Genomic DNA, 24430 nt, shown 5'->3' with positions numbered 1-24430 from the left:
CAAGGTAAATTATAAACAAACAAGTTGACGAAACAAGAATACATATATCATCAGTCTCGTTTAAGTCATCATTTCGTAAGTTCTGTGCTCGATACGATGACCTTGTTAGTAAATACGTGCAATCTATCATTAAGTAAAATGCTGACTAACGTTTCTCATTCTTATTGTTATACCATTATTAACAAACTGAATTGTCGACGGATTTTCCCGTAATTTCCTGATCATGACAGGGAGCAAAGGCTGATGTGACCGTCGACAGGGGGATACACACTCCTCCATGGTACTTGATCCCACCTCTGATATTTTAGAGGTCCGTGCATGTTTGATCTGCTTCTAATTTGTAAAGTTTAATGGACTTTTGAACTTGAATACTGTTTGTTATCGCTATAACAATAATACGTTGTCGATATTTCTAAATGTCTGGTTGAAGGCCACAGCAATTTTTTTTTTCATGTGTAAGATTTTAAATAAATTAAAATTGTATAGGTGAAATTGATATAAAAATAGGCCTGCTAACATTTAATAAGCACATTTGCTCCATCTGGAATTCCAATAGATTATTTGAAGACTTGGTTTTTTTAAAAACTACATTTATTTTGTCAATTAGAAAATCGAGCATCTTTTAATATCAACTTTGGAGTTCTTGTGTGTACGGTCAGAATGTCTTTTAACTAAATAATTGAGCAAATGACCAGTGATAACGCTCGGTTATGCGAGTTCCATATTTATGAAAAAGGTAGCTGTATATGACGTCGAAAATCTGGACTTCAATTTATGAAAAATACTTTGTGGACCATTTATCCCATAGCTTCATCAGTTTGTTTTCCCTATTCATACTTTTGTAGTTCTATAACAGTGTTAATATCGGGTGATTGCTATTGCCCATGTTAACTAAAGTTCTTGACTTCTTTTCACGATTTTTTTTTATGTAGACACTTGATTTTATTAAGCAAGAATGTAAAATATTTACGCAAAATGTTATATTCGAAATTAAAAAGAGGATATTTCATTATTATGATAACACAGAAATAATAAAATGTCCTCTTTTAAAAATTAATTAAATTCAATACAATACATTACATGATCAGTACGTGCTGGTCCCTGCTGACAAAGCTTTTAACGACATTGTCTTCGTTTGTAAGGCACATGATTATAAATTGTATTTTAAAAGAACTTGGATTTATTCTACAAGTGGTAATCCAACTTATAGTTCCCTTTCTAAGAAATTCTCATAATCATATGTCGTTTTTGAATATATTTAATATCCCAAACAACCGAAATGGATTTGAATTTCTATATCTCTATATTGGATTCCGAAACTTTATAATAATCCTTACAAACAAAGATACCTAAAAATGTTCAACCAAGCCTCTTTAAGATATAAAAGTAGTGAAGGAGAAACTTAAGAGTAAGTGCAACAATATATTCGTTGGATTTATTCCAAGGAACTACAAGTTGTAATCCAACTTATAGTTCCCCAAAATTTTGAAAAATCTCATAATCATATGTCGTTTTTTGAATATATTTAATATCCCAAACAACCGAAATGGATTTGAATTTCTATATCTCTATATTGGATTCCGAAACTTTATAATAATCCTTACAAACAAAGATACCTAGCGGGTTCCAGGTAAATGTTCAACCAAGCCACTTTATTTACTCCTCCCTAAGATATAAACAGTAGCGAAGGAGAAACTTCAAGAGTACTGTGCAACAATATATTCAAGAAGAAGTGTAAATCAGATGTGGATACTTAAAAATTCCAAGGAACTTTGGACAATTTGAAATCATAAGATTTTACCAAAATTAACAGGTTAAAAACTTAATATAAGCCTTCTTTTCTTAAGCCAACTTTATACACAACCATTAAAAACATTCTGATTGTACACTCAAGTACTCTGAATTTGACATCGATTGGAATTCCTATGGTGACCAATTGCTCCCCGTTATTAGCAGACCTATTTTTGTATTCATATGAAGCAGAACTTGTCCAAAATCTTGCGTGAAAAGAAGAAAACCTTGCTGTGGCCTTCAAATCGACGTTTAGATACTAGTATATCGACGATATATTGATAATTAACAATGGTTATTTCCATTCTGATGTCGATACGATATATACTGAGGAGAGACAAAGATACCACAGAGTCTGACACATCTGTTTCATGTTTGGATATTTTACTTGAAAGAGACGTTAATGGTAATCTAACAACTAAGCTTAATGATAAACGTGATGACTTTAACTTTTCAAATGTCAACTTCCCTTAATTATGCAGCAATATACCCTCATCACCTGCATAAGGAGTTTATATCTCCCAGTTGATTGTATTCAAGTACATACTCTATGTATGTACAATTTCTAAAGCGAGGTGAATTATTGACATACAAGTTTCTTTGGTCGATACAATGGTCATGTCATCAAACGCAATTTATCATTGAGTCAAATGCTGAATAACGTTTTTCATACTCTTTGTAAGTCCATTATTTACACACTGAATTGCCGACGGGTATTCTTCCCTTTATTTTTCCGATTATGACAAGGAACACACGGCGGGTGTGACAGGTCGGCAGGGGATGCTCACTTAATCCCTTTCTGATGTTTTGGAGGTCTATGTTTGCTCTGCTCCTATTTTGTTTTATTATCTAACCTACTATATAAATTGTAATTAGGCATTTTGAACTGTTTCCTGATTCATTTTTATGTTTTTCGCATACCATGCAACCGTATACAGTTGGCAGCAGCTTGCACTCCGGTCCAACAGACCGACTGTTTCCCTCTACCCCAGTCAACAACTGTATATTGTTATACCTCTACTAAACAGTCCCTAGTAAAGAGACCTACGGTCTCGGCCAACAGCTTGCACTCCGGACCAACAAATCGACTGTTTCCCTCTTGCATGGCTGAATTGAACCATTATGACGTCATATAATTAAATTCTCGTACTTTACAGCTATATAATACTGAATTATGCATCAATTGAAGCATTTTCATGACTTTCAATTTGAAATTATCATTTGAAGAGAAAACCTAATACCCACAAAATATATATTCAATTTGATATCATTTGAAAGAAGAGGCCAAGGACATCTTTTCTGAGGGTAATTTTGGAAAACTGTAGACCCCTTTCACTCATTAGATCTTTGCCTTTTAAAACGTCCGACTCAGCGTGTTATATTCAAACCTTCAAGTCATTTTATGTTTTTTTTTTACTAAACAGCACATGTATACATAAATATTTATTAGGGCGTGCATGATAATACAAGAAATAATGCAAACTTTTGTCGATGTGTCTATATCATTACTTTAAGAAATTATATAGTAGGTTAGGTAATAAAACACTTATTTCATGACAAGTCGGACACCATTTTCCCAGGTCTTCCCCATTTCCTCGGGACAACAGTTTGACTGTTCCCCTCGTTGTATTGCAATAAGTGTCTATTGTTTTATGGATGTTTGAGCTTGGATACTCAAATTCAAATAATGTTAAGAAATTTTATCTGTAATAACTTCACACATTTTGTAGATCTGACATGGTTTACAAGGAATCATTCTCACACACATCATTTCAAGATAGGTTTAGATATTAAAAGGAAAATACTAGTATATCATTTATAATTCCTCTTACATTTGTAGAGATTTTTAACATAATAAGCAGTGACGGTGATGATGTTTTAAATGTTGTTTAAATATACTGTAGACGTACCTTTTACCACAGGGTCATACTTCCACAGAATCTTTTCAATCCACTGGTAGACAATTACTCGGGTATCTTAAGACTCTCTTTATATGCATTATATTTGCAATAAGTTCGATTGTACAAATTTCCGCGGTTTTGTGACCCTTTGTCAGATCCAACTGTATGTTCTATTTAGGACCAGATCACACGCCAATACGGATACTTCATTTTTAATAAATAAAATAATGCATGAGTATTTCAAAAATAAAGAAATTTACAATATGTAATGTCAGAAAATCTATTCCCTTATACTTAAGTGTACGTTTTTATTAGGACTAAAAAAGATAAATGTATTTATTACGGCAAAAATAAGTGATTTTCAATGTCTAATATAACGCATTAATTTGGTATAGGGTGTAAATTAATGCCTATTAAAATCAACTCAAAGGTTTAACTTGTATACTGTAACAGTAAGATATTTATTGAGACAAAGTCGTTAGCATATTTGCATGTAGTCAAAAGTTACAGAAAATATTATTATGCATTGCAAAATTTTTCCAATATAATTTTATGCTTGAAAAGTTTAATATTCTGTAGTTTTACCGATCGTTTATAAAAGAAATCGATGTTAGACCGCGACAGGTCTAGTATCTCACTCCGCGGTCAAACATCAATTTCTTGTATGAGCGCTCAGTGAAACATTGGAATCTTCTACAGTTACCTATCATATAATATTAAAAACTTTAAAAAAAATTCAGTGATTGTTCAGACATAGTTTTGATTATAATTAAAAGCATGTAGAAAGAACTTGCATGCCATTTGACCTGATTTGTATTATATCTGATATTTTAAATATGATTCATAGCTAGTTTTCTTAATTTTATTTTGCCTATTGAAGTAAAGAAATATATATATATACAATGTAATACAGATTTCTGATCAATATATACATAATATATGATATTACACACTCCTTTTTATACCCTTGTGTTGTTTTTCCAAAGAATTTCTGTGAAAAATATTTCAAGAAGTTTTCATATCAAAAAAAAAAAAAAAAAAAAAAAAACCAAACCAAAAAAAAAAAAAAACGATCAAACGATCTTATTAGTTAATCGGTAGAAATTTCTAAATATTATCATATAAAATAAAAATAACACCCTAACTGTATTTTGAAAACATCCACTGAAAATTTTGAAAAAGACCTTAAGTCCTTATAAAAATAAATGAAAAAAAAATTCAAAGACATTAAACACTTTATTCATTGACAAAGTCATATTCGAAGACTGTTTCTTATCTATTGCTACTTGTGCTTCCGTTACAGATTCTTTTCTGACATATTTCTTCTCCATTTTTTCTTAAAAAGTTCTACAATGGTGTTCAACTTCCTCTTCGCAGTATTGAAGCAATTTCGATTTCATACGTTCTATATATGTTCGAATTTTCCGCCGATGTTGGTGGCGAGGAGATGGAGTCGTCTCTATAACTTTCCACTAAACAGTAACCTGATGAAGATGATGAAACACTAGAATAACTTCTCTCATTTAAAGAAGTCGATGGATATTTGAATTCTGTAGTTTTTATGCTAGAATTTTCCCCGTTTCCTGAGATCATTTTCAATTCCTCTTCACAACTGGAATCTAAAAAAAGAAGAAACTGTTCAATTTACAAAGCATAACGCACGTTTACTTGTGTAAGATGGAGCGTATGAGAACCCTGATTCCTATGGCTTTGCTTTGATCAAAAAAGTAACTTGGGATCAAGTTTTTTATTTGACATCGAATTTGGCTAATTTTTTTTTTTTTGTTATTCAAGGTTACAACTAATGTAGAAATAAGGAGCAGATTGATATAGACGGACAAAACGTGCACTCACAATGCTCCCTCTGGATTTGCACTTTAACAGAAAAAGAGAAAATATATGACTGGACCACGTGAACCTAGCATGGGACATTTGCATGTCATCAGACTTTCTACCGACTAAGCTATCCAGACCAATATCCAGGACTTACATCACGACAGCACAGTAATGAATGCATACACACACACACACACACACCCTCACACACACACACACATATACATATATATATATATATATATATATATATATATATATATATATATATATATATATATATATATATATATATATATATATATAATATGAATAGACCCATTCAAGATAACCGCGATACTGCTCATTTGCAGGGCAAAATGATGTATTTTGGTGAAATATGACGTAAAAGTAATTATTTAGTATACGTCATTTAATTATCTATCAACAAATACTTCGTCAAACTTAATTATTTTGCCCTGAAAAAGAGAAGCACCGTAGCTATCGTAAAGAGGCTAATTAATATGAAAAAGAGATCAAACACTGATCCATCTACAAATAATCCAAACAAAACAGAATTGAAAACAGGGCATAAAAACGAACCCGCGAAAGGATCATGTGCCTGAGTGGAGTAAGCATCCTGTTACATTTCATGAAATAATAAACATTGTTAAATATGTCATTAAGTATAATTTTTAAATGATATAAATCACTTACTTAAAGATAATATTTGTTGTATCTTTAATTGATAATCTTTTATCTTGTTTGCGGCTGTTATCTGTTCAATTTCCGTTAAAGCATTGTGCAAGAACTCATAGTTTCCTAAGGTAATTTTTCCGTCATGAACTAATGATTCAAATATTTCCTGAAATTCTGCTCCTTTTCCTTGCAGCGTCTGTGGTATATGGTGTCTAAGACGAATTTTTAATTCCTTCAAAGCATTTGAATCACAGCATTTTTGTTCGTCGTGTAAGAATATTCTACGCAGCTCTATAATCATTTTAGATTCTTCATCCTTGGCTCTTTCTACGTATGCATAAGAAATTTAGAAATATTTGTAAATGTAAATAGAACTTTTTGCAATGATTTTCATTCAAGAGAATCAGTGCACAGCCATATATCTATATATTACAAATAAATACACATACCTTTATTCATCTTTACAGAAAATAGATTTTAGTCAGCAGATGATATCTCATAGCATGGAAAGGTATCTTCCACCATGAATATGTGTTTCGCACATAGACAAATGTCAAATGTCAAATGACATGGTAATATCACATATTTAGAATGAACTCTTGAATCTTTTAAAGGGTTTTAAACTTTTAAATTCAGATTTCAGGGACGTTATTATTTCTTTTATTTGTGGTCTATTTGGTACTCTATGAATCGAAACAAAATTGTATTATTAGCCTTGATATTTAAATAAGAGGGAAACAAGAAATAAAAACTTCAGGTAGAATATTAATATATGTGGTTGGAAGAGATTCTGAAAATGGCCGAGGGAAAACCAAATATAAGATACTCGCAAATCACTCAAACACTCGACAAAATGTTCAATGAGCTGACAACAGTCACGCCACTTGAAAATAAGCAACAGATTCATGGCTTGTGGATGTCACTTTATAAGGAAAATCTTATTCCGATGGGACCATCAACAATAACAAATTCTCTGGATGCATTATGTAGCATAAAGAAGAATATGGTCAAAAATGTGAAAGCCCGCAGTACAATTATGACGTGGTTATATGTCGTAAGAAGGCAATGTAAGTATTTTAAAATCATGTATAAAAGTAAAATGCAAGGGAATTATGCTATCAATTTACATTGTAATTACCTTCTTTATTACAGATATTCAACATTTTATCTTCCAAGAAAATAAAAATGGATTGCAAGTTCTTATTGGATACAAACCGGAAGATGGAATCTTTGACGATGGGCCTGCAAGAGAATGGCTGGGTAAGTTATCACTGGAAATACTAGATGGATGGAGGTCGGACACTGCAAGACAGCAACGTGGACCAAACTCGTTATTCATTGCTCTTCATACCGCGTTACAAAGACAGATCGAAAAAGTAGAAAGAAAGACTTTGGATAAAACATTAACATCTTGGGAATCCCTTAAAGAAACCCTAAAAATATCCATTGCTAATGCCAAGAACACGAAGGTATGTCAAATGAAAATAAAATATTTTTTATGCAATTCAGTTAATATATTTATTTCTTATTTCTAATGTTTTATTGCCAGATACTGCGCGAGTTTTCCAAAACGATGGAATGGAAAGATATGACCATAAATGAACCAGCTGCATTTTCCTGGCTTCCGTTTTACATTATGTTTACAGCAGACGCATTCTCTGTAAACGTTAATGTTTTATATTATCCGTCAGAAGAGGAAGTAATATTTTATCCCACAAAGCCCACGGAGAGAGCAATAAGAATTGGTTTAATCAACAAACAGCACTTTGTCTGCATTATTCCGAAAGATGAAGGTAATGAAAGACTTCATAAAAAATACCTTATTTCATTTGATAAAGAATGTGTCAACATGTCAAACTTTAAATCTCAAATTTTTATAAAGAAAGTAGGGATGTCAAATCGGTCAATTTTTATTACTCGGTTACTCGGACGTTTTTCCGATCGAGTACTCGGGTACTCGGTAAAGTGTAGCTAAATATGAACTAAATTGAAGACTGTAAAACATTGTAAACTTTTGTAGAAATAAAGCCACATGCTCTGATAGGAGGTTTACCCGTAAATGTATTTCTGTTGTAACAATGATGAACAGTTCGCGCCCGACGAAATTTAATATAACATTTTCATTAGTATTTATTTATCAGATAAACACAAGAAATAAAATCATAAGTGGTCCACAGTGTTTTTTTTTTTTTTTTAAATCTGCTCCGTAATTGTAATGTAACTCTTTGTTGCGTTTGATGTGAACATGTATCAGAGCTACGTACAGTATCAACTTAAACTTGATAAAGTTCTCCTAACAGAACGGATTTACGATTTTCAGACACTTTTCGATCCTAGATTTTATAGTATTAAGGGACGGTATTTTGTAGTTTAGTGCAACGATGGACATCGGTTTTTTGAAAGCCTTTGCCATCAACCATTTGTATTGGTATGTAATCAAACACAACCACATGTCATCAACAATCGCACGTGCACACGTAATATCATCTATCTCTTTTCCAGAGAATTTACGGCTTCTCGGCGAATTGACAAAATCACCTAACTGTTTAAACATAATAGACCTTAAACGACGATCAGTGAAAACAAATAATTAAGCAAACCAAAAATAAGGGTAGAAGACAGCTGGAGGTGAGAAAAGCCAGGTAACAGGTGCTTGGTCATGATAATTACTGTATAAACACGGCCACAGGCGATAACGGTCATTTAGAGGCGTAGGAAACCCTAATTACTATATGTACAGGTGCAATGAACATTTAACGTTTTAAAACAAATTGGTTAATGCATTAATAAATAAGCTTGGAAAAATTCAAAAATATACATCCGAGTAACCGAGTACCGATTTTAGTATTCGATACTCGGACGTTCGATCGAGTACCCGGTTAACCGGGTACTCGTTGACATCCCTAAAAGAAAGTAATTGCAGTTGGCTTAATACATAATTATGTCACTTATCAATTCGCAGTAGGAGACATTTTGATATAAGATTGCACTGAAATGCATTCAGAAATATTACCTACATTTTACTTCATAATATGTACGTGTTTCCTACAGAGAAAAAACATGTTGAGAAGGTTAAGAGCTTGGAACTTTCGATCAAAGATTTAAAGACACGCATTCAAATCAAAAACAACCAAATAAATGAACTGAAGGAAAAAGATAAGGAAAATAAAAAAGAAATATCTAGACTCGCAGCTGAAAGAGGAAAACTCGAAAAGGAACTAGAAGAAAAGGAAAAAGAAAAGGCAGACTTGATTAAACAAGCAGCTGAAGAAATGGAAACAACTTGTCAGAAACTTACAGAGCAATTAACAGCAAAATTCGTTCAGGAGTTCGCATCAAAGATTGCAGGTTTCACAGAAAAATGAATCTGAAAAAGTCACATTTTAATCATTAATGTTTTATATTAAATGAAAATTTCCCTGTTTAAATTGTTTTCAATGTAGTAAATATACACGGTACATTATTAACAATCGACTTCCAAAACTAGGCAATAAAGAGATCAAGTTTATTGCAGGATTGTCGTTGTAGATCATTGATTTTTTTATCAAATAAATATAAAAATAAAGTTGTTAAGCATCAATTTTAATTGTTTTACAGCTTAATTACAAAATTGATTGGAAGTTAAGTCCTGACATGGAAAAGGGAAAGTTATTCATGAATTTCATTCTTGTTTACATTATGTTTACAGCAGAGTCCTGACTTCCAAGCACAGCTACACCAAACATGGACAAAGAACCTGACTTCCTCAGTAAATATGAGTTTTTATGAATGTAGATCATTGATTTTTTTATCAAATAAATATAAAAATAAAGTTGTTAAGCATCAATTTTAATTGTTTTACAGCTTAATTACAAAATTGATTGGAAGTTAAGTCCTGACATGGAAAAGGGAAAGTTATTCATGAATTTCATTCAATATTTACAGAGATTGAATTTTATATAAATACCTGACTTTAAATTTTTTACTATATACTTATATAATTTTTAACTCTGATTGGCTGAGATTCAACATTCAAGAAATGGAACTACTGGGTAAATAATATTCAACTGCGCATGACCTTCCGATAGTTACAAACCTGCACTCAATTTTCACGTAAACATTTTTACTATGTTTTTAGATCGGATCAAAATAAATAAAAGAAATTCCACATCAATACAATCGATTATATTTATTTTAATCCCACTTCTCTTAAAGCACACGACAAAGATGTCAACAAATGTAAGCAATTAAGAAAGATTGGTTTTATTTTTGAATCATCATGATCATATAATTAACAAAGTTTGCCCCCATCCCCCCTTTTTTTTTACAATATCATAGAAGACATTGCTATATAATGGGACTTACTGTAAAAAAAATCAGTTATTTAATATTTAACACATTTCTATCAAGGGACCCATTAGACCACAATGTTCATTCTTGTACCTCTGTTAGTGACCCTTACTTGAATACCCACTGTATTTTTTGCACTTTCGATAATGGTTGCATATCAGTATTTTCAATCAGAACGCTGTTCTTGAGGTGTGTTTTTTTAGTTTTGTAAAACTTTGGTCCTTCAGATTTTTCTTTTGAGATCGATCATCGTTTCTTATTTTCACAGTGGTTAATAGCGTACGTCTGCTCTAGAGTCGCGGAGTAAGGAGTCAATCCTAACGTCGCGGGTTCGAATCCCACTGTGGGACCGGTCCTTCGGATGAGACCGTGTAAACCGAGTCCCAAATCGCAGTAGGTTTTGGCACAAAAAATCCCTCACTCTTCAATGGCCGTGAGTGCCGAGAATAGGACAAAATTTGTAGACCTCCATCGGCAAGTGGTGGCGTCTCCATGTGTGGAAAATTCTTGAGAGGGACGTTAAACAACAGTTGTAATCAATCAATCAATCTTCAAATAAAATAGATGTCAAGTTTCAAATGCATATTTACGGAAAAAAACACTAAAACAACTTATGACACGAACGTAGAAATTGTAAAATTTTAATTCATGCATCCTTTTATTTGTTACGCTGTGTTACAGCTTATTCTAGAAGTGGTGTTAATCAGATGTTTATACTCAGAATCTCTCAAGTATTGTTACAAACTGTATTATATATTTTTTAAAATTCTATTACATAAAAATTAAAATCTAGATATTTTGATTTCCTAGACAACCGCATCTTAATTAAAAATTAAAAAAGAACGCGGGACATTTTCACATCTTGTGATTAGTCATCAGCAAAATTACGTCGCTAAAAACTACTCTGAAGTCTGATTGTATTATACACATATATTCTGAAGTTGATATTTAAAAGGTGCTGGAGTTTCTCATTGACGGTTTTTATGTACCGGTAGTATTCAGAGACCAAGTTTTCCAACAAAGTATTCCGAAAAAAATTTTTCATGCGTAGAGCAAAACCTCTATGGGAGGAAAGGAAAACACTTATTTGGCCTTTTAATTCGACATTCATATGTGGTTTTTTTTTCAATTCACAATAGTTTTTTTATTCGTACGTTGACTAAATAGATCCTAATGAAATTGAAATTTTTTTTTTAAATCACCAAGGTGTCTGTCACACCTGTTTCATATTTAGACATTTTACTAACTATAGACAACAAAGGCCATGTAAAAACTAAATTGCAAAACAAACAGAATGACTTCAGCTTCAGTTGACTTGCTCGCTACTCAAAAGCTTTTTCTGTGTTTGATACTTTTTTAAAGCGTGGCAGACTACTGACTGATAAGTTGATGTTACAGCCTCATTCCCATTCAACATTTTATTAAGTATATTCTCCTTATAATGACCTTGTTATCAAATATAACTTACCATAGGGTCTTATTCTGGCTGACTTGTTTCATACTATCTCTGAAAACTTTTTCTTTAAGAATTTACTACGGATAAGTCTGTCTACCTGATCAATAGATATAATAAGACTCGGGGCGGGTGTATCCAGTCGACAGGAGATGGGGTCCCTCTTAAGCTCCTGATTCCACCTCTTGAATTTCCCGGGATCCGTGTTTTATTCCCCATTCACATATTTGTATCCTTCATGATTTTTAGAGTAAGTTCGATCACTGTTCCTTATCTTTCACATTTAGAGTTAGTTATTTTTTCAATGCTGACCTTGCCTTTTATTCATATGGTCTGTCCCTTTGTGGGTTTTTTTGTGTGTTGCTTTCTATTTTCCCTCCTTTTTATTATGATTATTATTTTTTGTTTCTTTCGTTTTTTTTTTGTTTTTTTTTTTCTTTTTTTTTTTGCTTGTGTAATATTGTTTCATTGTCAGTGATTTTTTTGAAAGGTATTTTTTTACTGATTATCTCGTTGCCAATCCCCTTAAAAAAGGAAGATGCCCTATGTCTGAGGACAGAAATCAAGTGATGCCCGTTAGGTCGAGTTTGAGATGGGAGTTGATAATTGGTTAGATTTTTTTATACACGAAATGAATTCAATTGTAATATTATACAAATAAGGAAATAAGGAGCTATTCAATTCAAGTCCAGGTGACATACCTTGGGCATATTGTCTTATTTCATGATACTAAGATATGCCAAGGTCTGGTAACTGACTGGATACTGGATTTTGATATTTTGATAATAGAATATATGGAGTCATCTTTGAAATGTAGTATAACATAAGCTAAAAATTGATAACAGAAATCAAGGCGTAATCACAAATCAGTCGTAACAATTGCATGCCTGTTTTTCAAACATTACGTGCATTTGCATTAAAAATATAACCACCTCTTTTTCCTTGACGTGAGTGGTACTTAGAGATCACATGGTTATATAAAAAAAAGATTCATCGATGTTCGACAATTCAAGACTTTTGTTTGCCTACAGTGATACAAGTAACCTTTTATGGACATGGTATTCTGTGAAATATTTACAACCTTGTTACTTATCAACTTTGTGGTGAGTTTTATTTGTGTCGATATTTTTTTTTCCTTAAATGATTTGATTTTTTTTTTTTTTTTGATAATTCATAATTCTTATTTTATTTTATTTCAGTCTGGCAAGAACATTAATAATGAAGGTAACATTTTTCATCCCAATTATTTAGAAAAAAAAAATACAAATTCAAGCAATTGAAATATGACCATGCGTAGTCCTCAAGAAAACACAGCTAACAAGTAACGAATCAAATATGACTATTTAAAATATCCAGAAACGGTTGCTTGTACGTTATTATTTTTGTAATCTTTCGTTTTAACATAGTTTTAGAAAATGGACAAGCCCCTTGTAAGGGCATCGATCTTGTCTTCCTTCTGGATACCTCTAGAAGTATCTGGGGACCAGACTTCAAAAAACAAATGGCTTTCGTCGAAAACATTGTCGACGAATTTAAAATTGGACCGGACATACATGACACAAGAGTGGGTGCAATAACTTTTGCACAAACGTTCTGGCCCCAATTTTATCTGCGGTCATATCTTGACAAAAGAAGGGTGAAAACTGCTCTTCGGTACATCAGGCACAAAAATGGCTACCGCACGAATACTGCTTCCGCACTTAAGTTTTTATATGGCTATATGTTTAATGAAAGGTACGGAGGACGACCGAACGCTAATCATGTTGCAATCATCATCACTGATGGAAGGTCACAGAATAGGGAATCCACCCTAGAGGCTGCAAAAATTGCCAGAGAAAAGGGTATTAAAATATTTGCCATAGGTGTTGGTAAATACCTTGATCTTCATGAACTAGAAGGTATTGGGAGTGAACCAATTGGACAACATGTCTTCACAGTATCATCCTACTCGGAACTTGGTGGCATTAAAGACAGATTGCCATCGAATGCATGCGAAGGTACGCTTTACAAATAGTTGAGATGTTTTAACATTCATATGTTTCTTGGCTTTGGTTGAATATGCCCCATTGGAGATCTGATTTCTTTAGAATTGTGGTACATGTTAATAAATATATAGCTTTTTTAAAATTCAGTGATCTATATTAACATCAAGGATTGTATTCATAATGTTAACAAAGCAATTCTAAATAATAGGGGGAAAATGATGAATCTTTTGCATTATCAAGAGTAATTTAAGTTTAATTAAAAAATCAAGAAGAAGTCAATGCCATTTAAAAGTCAGTTTTGTTAATGTTACAATTTTTCATTAAAGTGACCACTACCACCACCACCACAACAACAACAACAACAACTACCACAACACCTCCACCTTCCACAGCTATAGCATCCAAGGACGTGTCGGTGCCAGAGGCGTTCTACAAGTCGCACTATTACCAGTATCACGATCAACCTAACACCAATCATTACCACAAGTTCTTAAGCGACAAGCCCGCTGACTGTAAGTGGACCACTTTAACTTAATTATCAATTACGTTTTCACCACCCACGTGTCTTAAGACAGTGTATTAATATCATTTGTCAAGGCGTAGAAGAGACTATTTTATTATAATTGGAGTTATCCCCGATGTTTCTAGTCTTTTATTTTTTCTTTATACATTTTAGGATTCTTTTCTAAAATATTTATCCCAAGATGCTCATAAAGAAAGATTTTTTTTTTAAATAAGCATGCTGCTTTCCTCGTAAAAGTTATTTCTTCCCTTTAAAGATGATTTGAAGATGATAAAACAAGGAAGTTAAAGTTTGTTCCAAATTTTAAGTGTTTTGTTTACGGAAAGAACAAGGGCACCTTAGACTACTTACAATAAAGATACATGTAGTCAATGGCTTCCCTGCAGATAACACAAAGAATAAAGCTGATTAAATCGTAACATCCGTTGTAAATAGCAGCCGAATAAAGCATTCTGCTTTTTCCACTTTATAATTTATAAATTGTATTAAATACATAAATAATCATTAAATAAGGTTGATTGAAAAGTTATGTAACAACTGATATAAATTTTAGGAAATCAAATGTGAACAATATTTAAATATAGTCATGCTCCTAAAGTAAGCTTTTGCCTATCACCAAAATGTTACAGACGTCGCTATACGAAACTAAAATAAAATATCAAAAATATTTTCCAAATTATGTAATATGTATTAGAGACATATTTTTAAACAAGAAACATTAAGACCCAATAAACAAAACTGATTCAAGGAAAACAAAATAGAATAAAACAAATAACAAGGGAAAAATCAATTGAGCATACAAAACAACTAAAACACAGAAACAAAACAGCTTTTTGATTGTTGAAGTACATCCACGCGGACATCTCAAAGATAAACCTTGCAAAGATGCCAACTTTTCATAATCTTTGTCTGAATATGCTTTAAATTGACAAAGGAGCATGGCATTAATCCTTTTTTGTAACTATGGAGAAAATAATTTTGTAAAATGTACCTGGTATTTGTTTTGTTTTTTACAGATTGTGGAAAAAAGGAGGCTGATATCTATTTTGTTCTAGATGCTTCTAGTAGCATTTGGAAAGTGGACTTTGATAAAGAACTAAATTTTGTCAACGCAATGATAGATGATTTGAAGATTGACAACGTCCATGGAAGGATCAGGGCAGGAGTTGTGGTGTTTAGCAACAGAACACGAAATGTTGTTGCTCTGGATTCAAAACGAACACGGGAGGAGCTCAAGAGACAGATTAGTGGCGTGACATATAGCAAAGGGGTGACCAACACAAATGAAGCCATCAGATTCGTCCGCCAGTACGGCTTCCGAGAAGGGGTGACTCGTCCTGGTGCTATCAAAATTGCTATTGTCATGACTGATGGCATTTCAAGATTACCTCAAAAAACTATGGAGCAATCTGAACTTGCAAGAAATGAAAACATAACCATCTTTGCAATTGGAATTGGGGACAAAGTTGACAAGACAGAGTTGAAGAGAATAGCAAATGACCCTAACAGCAAGCACGTCTTCCACGTCAGTGACTTTAATGGTCTTCATGCAATTAAAGATTTATTGGTACTCTCTACATGTGCTGTTATACCAGACGTTCCACAAAATCTTCAAAGTAAGTATAAAGGATATAAACACTTACTATTTCATTTTTTGTTAAATGTTTGACCTTATTTTATCATTGTGATTATAATCTTTAAGAAGTCCTCTTGAAATTTGAGACATATTTCTTCAGAGAATAAGGCAATATCGTTAGTTTTATACAAAGATAATTCAAGGTTAAAACATTATATTTCGGAAAAGGGAGGAAGGAAGATTTTTTTTATTGCCATTGGAAATTACTTCATTACATTTCACAGAAATATTATCTTTCAAAAAATGAGAAAGGAATAAGTGGCTCTTGATTTAACGGAAGAACACGAACAATGACATAACACCTACTCGATAAAACAATAATTAGGTCCTTCTGAGTTTCTTCCTTATATAAATAGGCCAGGTTTAAAAAGCCAATTAACTTTTTTCAAGTACATATTGAAGTATTCAACCTCTTTTTAGCATGTAGTGGAGACAAAGAAACAGATGTCCTGTTTGCGTACGACGTTTCTAGTCTTGGATTCAGGAAAAGTGAAGTTATTGGCCGATTTATCCACACGCTTGTGTCCAGTCTCGATTTGTCGACTGGTAAAGTAAACGTTGGTCGCATCACTGACAATTGTCCACGATACAGTAACGTACCGCTAGGACGTGATACTAAACTGTTCACAGAGCTCAAATTTCCCGGTATAGGGCAGTTATTACAGTCGATGAATAAGAGTTTTCCAATCAGTTCAAATGTGAAGAGAATTGGTGTGCTTATTGTGGATGAAAGTACGACTGGGGAGAGAGAAGCTATAGAATTTATGAAGAGAAATAACAATTTTGAACTTATGGTCATCGCCATCGGCGACCGACAAAACACAGCATTTGCAGCAGATCTGGCGTCCGATCCCAACTTTAATTTTCTTGTACGGGTTCCCCAATACTCCGATCTGAGCACATCTTTCAGTAGAATTCTCGATAAACTTTGCACAGCCATAAAGAGATCATTTGTGCTTAGCTTGAATAACTAAACCTTTTCTTCATTATATTCCTAGCTACTTGAGTACAGACGTATTACAATTACCATCTAACGTTTCATTTTACTGTTGTTTTTATCAAATATCTTTATTGGATTTGTAAGAGAGACATTTGTTTATATTGACCTATTTTTGTTTGACTTGTACAAATAATAAAAAATAAAGTGTAATTTAAAAGTTCGATACAAAATGTTTAAAAATAATTCAATGGCTCAAAACCCTGTATTATTCGTTAACAAGTATTCAGTATCTCATTCATTATTGTAAACCAAAACCCAATTTAGTAAATTTTATAATACCTAGTTTTCATGCTATCATCCACTACATTTAGACCAATCTCAAAATCAATTTTATTGTATATGTATTTTTTTTTTTTTTTTCTCTGATATGTAATCATTATGTTCCATAGAATTTTTACTACAACATTGAATTTTAAATTTCTAGAGCAGTCCACGATTCTATCTTAAGTAGCATGAACGGACAATAATAAGTGTCTAAAATATATTCAATTATGCAATTACTACGGGTCTGATATGGTTTACAAGATTTCTTTATATTGTATTTATAAATTCTCGTAAATGCTTTCACGTCTAGATATATACACATGTATAAGATTTATTTTACTTACTTTGTCTTAAGATTTGAATCTTGTATCAATCAGTATAAACGTACAAGTATTTGTCATTCATATTTCCTCTAAATTTACACCCCCCCCTAATTGAATTTTAGGATTTGGCTTCTTTATTCTTGAATTTTTTTCCCAAAAAGACAAAAGAACACAACCTTTAGGAAATCGTTTTATTTCTTTTTATTCATTTATATAAAACATATTATATGTGAATGTATTTTTCAGAAGAAAATAAAGTACTAACAATTAAAAAAAGTATTGCTTGATTGTTTGATTTTCATTTGATGTCTTTTAATTTATACCTTTTTTTACTAGTTTTGATCTGTTTCTTGCTTCTTTTTTAATTAATCTGAACCATTTGACATATTTCCTCTTGAAGATATCCCGATAGGCTCTCTATAGCCGTGAAGTCAACCAATGAAAGAGTTGTCACAGAAGCCGAGGAAACACTGAGAATGGAATTTTTATTGTGAATGTTGCCCACGTAGGCAATATACATTTTATTTACAATAGCCTCTAACTCCAGAATCTCTATCTCGTCCTCCATTGTCAGAAGTGTGTCAACAATTAGAACAACAATGTGGACTGCCTCGCTTCTGGCACCATTCTCCTCGGTCAATCCATAGCTTTTCGTTCTTTTAATGAGGAAAGACATCTTATCAAATGTTACTGCTAAATTTTTGTTTGGGGTCTGTAATGGAAGGTCACCCCCATAAGCACATGATTGAGAAATGACGCCAACACGCATGTCTGATTCATTTTGAAATCTCAATTTTTCAAAGTTTTGGACTGTTTTCAAAATACTTCGAGTGCCACGATTTCCAATTGTAGCAGCATTAAAGGTGAAGACAATGTCAACGGGTTTGTTCAAAATGCAAATTGCTGAAAGTAAAATTAATCCATTTTTCAATTTCCTTTATTATTAACCTTACTGGTGATCGTCATTAGATTGAGTATCGAATTTAACAATAATACATTACCCATGAATTTTATCAAATAAATTATTCTTCCTCTCAAAATACTGGATACTTACGACGGTCTTTCATATGCAGTCCAGCAATGACACATGTTTTGATGGCAAGTAGATTCTTAATAGAATGTAACGCATCATACGTTGAGAAGTTGAATACAAAATCAAGGCCTTCTTTTGGAGGGCTTGCCATAGTTTTTAGTTCTTTCTGATCCACAAAAGGCCCCACACCTATCGCAAAAATAGAAACTCCGGTTTTCTTAAGTTTGCTCGCTTGTAGAAAAGTCTCAAAAGGGTCACGTGATAAACCATCAGTTATAATAATAAGGATGTGGGCAACATTTGGACGAGCGAATTTAAAATCAAAGTCTATTATGTTCTTAAGGGCATTCCCTGTGTCTGTCCCGCCTCTGAGATAAGGAACTTTGTCGACAGCCTTGAAAATACTCTCCTTTGACGTGAATTCATTGAGATGGATAACAGACCGAAAATCATCACTAAAAGTGGATACTCCTACCGCAGTTTTTTGTGGATTAATGTCAAATACATTTACAACCGATTTGATGAAACTAAGTTGCTTTTTGAAATCATTGCGAGATATGCTGCTGGAAGAATCTAGCAGGAAAAGAACATCAGCTGGCTTTCCACTACAATCTAAAAGTTTCTAAACCATGAAACTTGCCTTGTTAAACGTTCAGTTATATATTGTACATAATACTCGTGATAATAAAAACAATTAATAAATACTTTCTGTAAATTTGACTTGGATTTAAAGCGATTCCTTGAGAAGAAAATATTTTTTTTCTAAAATACTTACATTCTATCTCCACTGTTTTATTTATTGGAGTGTCTTCTTGTAAAATCTGGGTAGTTGTTGACTGATGAATTTCTAAAGACAGATGTACAAAAATACAACATTTAACAAAGAGTTGGTCTATTATATTTACAGTTATGTATAAAAATTCAAAATCAGATAGGTGAATTTTGATATCAAATTTCATACAGAACTATACAAGTCCTTTTGATCAATGTGTCCTTATAATAGTGTCTTCTACAAAAATTAGATTTTTATCAAATTAAGTTTGATTCTGACAATTGTCAAAACAAATTTAAATTGACAAAATCTATTGTTTTTGTAAAGGACATTTGTACTAAATGATCTCAAAAGTTAGATACTTATTTTGAAGACGAGCTTTTTGAAAATCACTTACTTTCAAAATCCACAGTCTCATTCTGTGGCGTGTCTTCTATGCTCGAAGTATTTGTTGTTTGATGTATTTCTATGGATTGATGCACACAAATGTAGACCATTTCATGAATAAAAACATCGTATTTTGTTGTAGCATAAATAGAATAAATACTAGAAAGGGACAGTGTTATATTAAAAGAAAAAAAATAAGGTCCTTTTGATCAAGTTGTCTCATACTTAAATGATCTCCTAAGTTAGATAGTAGACATGCTCTTCAAAAACTACTCACTTTCAAAGTTTAAGGTCCCAATCAACGCTTTATCTTTTTCTAAATCTGTGTTGTTTTTTGATTGATGAATTTCTAAAAACAAGGAAAATTTCATAAATTACACAAATCACACAGAGGTAGATCATTTCATGAATAAAAACACCGTATTTTGTTGTAGCATAAATAGAATACTGGAAAAGGACAATATTATATTAAAAGAAAAAAACAAACTAAGGTCCTTTTGATCAAGTTGTCTCTCATATTTAAATGATCTCCTAAGTTAGACAGGTGGTAGACATGCTCTTCAAAAACTACTCACTTTCAAAGTCCACGGTCCAATTCAACGTTTTATCTTTTTCTAAATCTGTGGTGTTTGTTGACTGATGAATTTCTAAAGACACGGAAAATTTGATGAAGAGTTAATAAATAATGTTTTATAGTGAAATAAATAAACATTTTAAAGGGGAAGTATAATATCAAGGGCCAACAAATCTAAGTAGGCAATTTTGAGATCACTTGGAAGACCTGGCCCCAAGACCATACACTGAAAAAAAGACTTAGGTCAATATTTCAAATCAATATAACTTCTGAAAAAATGTAAAAATGAAACAATTTTTTTTTTCGTGACATGTTTGAAATATAATGCTAAGCATAAATTTTTTATGCAAATTCATTAAATAAAACTCAAGATATTGAAAATCAAAATATTGACTCCAGTCTGTTCTCAATTTATGGTCTTTGGACCTGCTCTATAAAGATCACTTACTTTTCATGTCCACGGTATCATCCAATGGCGTGTTTTCTTCTAAATTCGTGGTGTATGCTGATTGATGAATTTCTAAAGATGATGTACAAAAGCATACAGCATTACATGCGTTGATATACTATGACTGGTACATATGTATGTACAAAATAAACATCATAAAGGTACATAGAGAGTAATACATACCCTTCTACACATCAAATCCTATATCAGTCAATCACACCAGTATCAACCAGAGAGTTGAAGGCACAAAGGCTGATATTGGTCGAGGGCTAATATGGGATTTGATGTAGGAAAGGGAATGTTTTGTTTGTTACATTGTAAATACTAAGTTATAGCACGCACCACACATTTACGTCAGAAACTAGAAATAAATAAAAGAATAATAAAATGTGTATTTATTATATATTATTTTATACATTAAAAAGAACTGTTAAATCTACAAAGGGTGTGATAAAAATACGTATCATCCCTGTAGATCTGTAACAGCCCTGTCGGATCCGTATCAGCGGCTGACGTCAGTCATACTGCATATATGCGAAAGACCCATTTTTATTACTAAATTTGTTATAAATTATCATATTAAAGACTCAACAGACCTATGCAAGTCTTATTGATCAAGGCATCCTTGATACTTTTAAGATCTTCGTAATTCGACACTTGGTAGACGTGTTCGGAACTTCCAGCAATTAGACGTAACTCTTTCACATTCACACTGGTTCCAACTCCTATTGCAAACAGATTGATTCCCATATGTCTTGCCTGCGAAGCCGATTTTTTTGTTTCAGACTCCGAAAAGCTTTCTCCATCAGTAATAACAACAATTATATTCTTTACTCCTTTTCTAGCACCAGTTTTTGATTTAAACACCTCGTTCACAGCCAGGTGGATGGCAGATGCGGTGTTGGTTCCGCCAGACATGTAGCTAATTCTTCTGATGGCCTCCAGTACGTCTTTTTTCTCGGTGCAATTGCTTAATGTAAATTCCAATCGCGGTTCATCACTGAAAGAGATTACCGCAACTCTGGATTGGTTAAAATGCTGACCGATGTCCATTTCTCCTGTTATGTTTTCCAAAAATTCCAGCTGACGTGTAAAATCGTTCGGAAAAATGCTGGAAGAGGAATCAATGAGGAACACTAGATCCACGGGACTGTTAGTGCATTGTAAACCTGAATTAAAATTCATAACAAAATTAGAATTTGTTACATTTTATGATGTCTTTTGAAAAAAATGTCAAGAATATATATACGCTCCTAATACTGCTGCATTACTACTGCAAATACTTACTTTCACAGCCCGTTGGTGTCAGGTCATTTCTCTCTAAAACTTTTTCTCTCCCAGGTTATTTCTCTCTCCTACCATTTCACGGTAGGTCATTTCACGGTAGGTCATTTCTCTCTCCTACCTGGGTCATTTCACCCCATTTTAATCTGGTCTTATATAATTATTTACAATTTCATTCTTGTGCTATTAACTTTTATCTTGTAAAATAAATTAATTTTATCTATTTATGACCAATAAAAATCGAACGAGAGAAAGTGTTTCGGAATTTTATCTACATGTGAAAAATTAAATATCTAATATTAATAACAATAAATTGATACCGTTGTCCAGCCCTTGCCACGTGGATGCCTTCTTGTTAAGGGTAATAATTTTGAAATTTGTTAAAATAACAATTTTTACCCTAGCCGATGATGAAATTTTGTCTATAAACTGAATATTATATTGATGACAGAAAATAATGAAATAAAGCTTTTATCATTAAATGTTTGTGGTGTAAATAGAAGACTTCAGTATACGGAATTTAATGATCTTATTTCTTCATATGATATAATTTAAAAAACAGATGTAAATTATCTAGAGTAAAATCAGGTGGCATTGCTTTATTAATTAGATATTCCATTGTCAAATATATCAAAATAATCAATACAGATTGTAAATATGTATTATGGTTCAAATGTAATAGATCGCTATTTCATCTGGAGGAGGACATTTATTTTGGTATTGTATATATCCCTCCAGAAAATAGCAAGTATTCATCCCCAGATTGTTTTACTGAAATAGAACAAGAGCTCATGTCTATATCCAAAGATTGTAAACATGTTTGTTTGCTGGGGGATTTTAATTCCAGAGTGGGCAAATTGAATGACTTTATTATAACAGATGAATTTTTAACAAATGTTAAACAATGTAATTCTGGCGTTGATAATAACGATATTGAAACGTTTTTTGATAATGTAAACATTCCTCTTGACAGGACTGTAAAAGATTTTTCAAATAATAACTTCGGTTATAAGATGATAGATTTTTGTATAAATAATAATGTGTATATTGTCAATGGTCGCGTAGGTAGCGATAGAGATGTAGGAGCACTCACTTGTAAAAATACTAGCACAGTCGATTATGTTCTAGCAAGTATGGAAATGTTCAAACTGTTAAGAAACTTTGACATCCTAGAATTTTGTGAAATGTTTTCAGACGTATATAGCCCTGTTTCATTTAGCATTGTTATTGAGCAAATTATATCTACCGTTAGTAACACACCTGTAAATAACCAATCACGTGTAACGCTCTGGTCGAATGACAAAGCAGACGATTTCCGTGAAAACATCGACAAGTCTATTTTAAAAAGTATCGAACAAGAACTATTAGATTTAAGAACCTCAAATAATGTTACTAATGAAAGTGTCAACAATGTAATTTCAAGAATGTGTGATACATTTTTCAATGCTGCTGAGAAATCATTCGGAAGGAAAAGTTTTCGAACTTGTAATGTAAAGAAAAAAGATAAACCATGGTTTAACGGTAACTGTAAAACAGCAAGGAGAAAATTTCATTTAGCGAAGCGCATAAATAACGCAAATAAAACGATTGAAAATAAAGAAAGTCTGAAGAAAGCAAGTAAATATTGCAAAAAGGTAATGGATAACTCAATAAAACAGTACAGAAAAGACTTATCGCAGAAACTTATGAAATTACGTACAACAAATACAAAAGAATATTGGAACATTCTTAACAGTACTAAAAGATCAGAACAAGGCTCTGCGGATTTAGACTCGATGTTTAATTATTTTAGAGAAATGAATGAAACTAGCAATACTGAATGTACTGAGGTTAATTGGCCTAACTATTTACATGTAGATAATTACAATAATAGTGAGCTGTTAGATTATCCAATTACCAGGGAGGAAATTTCATCAGCTGTCAATGATTTAAAGAACAGTAAGACCCCGGGCTTCGATAATATTTTAAATGAGCACATAAGAACAACTTTGCCATTATTTTTGCCAATTTATAAACTTTTTTCAATCTTATTTTTGAAACTGGTATCGTACCAGAAAACTGGTTAATTGGTATCCTGAAACCAATCTACAAAAATAAGGGTGACCCAACGCATCCTGAAAATTACCGCCCGATTACCCTTCTAAGCTGTTTAGGTAAACTTTTTACAAGAATATTTGGTAGCCGTTTAGAAAATTATGCAGAAGAAGTTATGC

General features: G+C 32.5%; 4 protein-coding genes across 6 annotated transcripts; 2 read left to right on the top strand and 2 right to left on the bottom strand.

Moving 5' to 3' along the window:
- Positions 1–4928: 4928 nt before the first annotated feature.
- LOC134241747 (uncharacterized) lies at positions 4929–6528 on the bottom strand. Its single transcript, XM_062723771.1, has 2 exons — positions 6225–6528; positions 4929–5311 (listed from the first exon to the last, which is right to left on the bottom strand). The coding sequence occupies exons 1-2, from the start codon at positions 6505–6507 to the stop codon at positions 5052–5054; spliced, it is 543 nt and encodes a 180-aa protein (XP_062579755.1). The 5' UTR covers positions 6508–6528; the 3' UTR covers positions 4929–5051.
- A 451-nt stretch (positions 6529–6979) lies between these two features.
- On the top strand, positions 6980–9700 carry LOC134241746 (uncharacterized). The gene is made up of 4 exons (XM_062723770.1): positions 6980–7273; positions 7359–7675; positions 7756–7999; positions 9258–9700. The coding sequence occupies exons 1-4, from the start codon at positions 7003–7005 to the stop codon at positions 9569–9571; spliced, it is 1146 nt and encodes a 381-aa protein (XP_062579754.1). The 5' UTR covers positions 6980–7002; the 3' UTR covers positions 9572–9700.
- A 3243-nt stretch (positions 9701–12943) lies between these two features.
- Positions 12944–18020, top strand: LOC134241723 (cartilage matrix protein-like). Its single transcript, XM_062723741.1, has 6 exons — positions 12944–13091; positions 13188–13212; positions 13395–13985; positions 14300–14485; positions 15513–16112; positions 16553–18020. The coding sequence occupies exons 1-6, from the start codon at positions 13038–13040 to the stop codon at positions 17104–17106; spliced, it is 2010 nt and encodes a 669-aa protein (XP_062579725.1). The 5' UTR covers positions 12944–13037; the 3' UTR covers positions 17107–18020.
- Positions 17961–21982, bottom strand: LOC134241724 (collagen alpha-6(VI) chain-like). 3 transcript variants are annotated; one of them, XM_062723742.1, is made up of 8 exons: positions 21530–21982; positions 20934–21005; positions 20487–20558; positions 20189–20260; positions 19922–19990; positions 19528–19599; positions 18774–19364; positions 17961–18622 (listed from the first exon to the last, which is right to left on the bottom strand). In XM_062723742.1, the coding sequence occupies exons 1-8, from the start codon at positions 21849–21851 to the stop codon at positions 18081–18083; spliced, it is 1812 nt and encodes a 603-aa protein (XP_062579726.1). In that variant the 5' UTR covers positions 21852–21982; the 3' UTR covers positions 17961–18080. The 3 variants fall into 3 exon arrangements, with proteins under 3 accessions (XP_062579726.1, XP_062579727.1, XP_062579729.1); XM_062723743.1 differs by lacking the exon at positions 20189–20260 and having other exon boundaries at positions 17962–18622; XM_062723745.1 differs by lacking the exons at positions 19922–19990; positions 20189–20260 and having other exon boundaries at positions 17963–18622.
- Positions 21983–24430: the final 2448 nt, after the last annotated feature.

Source organism: Saccostrea cucullata, unplaced genomic scaffold (assembly GCF_032062105.1).
Source record: "Saccostrea cucullata isolate Sc308-1 unplaced genomic scaffold, CSIRO_AGI_Scuc_v1 ctg9, whole genome shotgun sequence".
Classification (NCBI taxonomy): Eukaryota; Metazoa; Mollusca; class Bivalvia; order Ostreida; family Ostreidae; genus Saccostrea; species Saccostrea cuccullata.
Note: the sequence above shows the minus strand (reverse complement) of the source record. Positions and strands in the feature narration are given on the sequence as shown.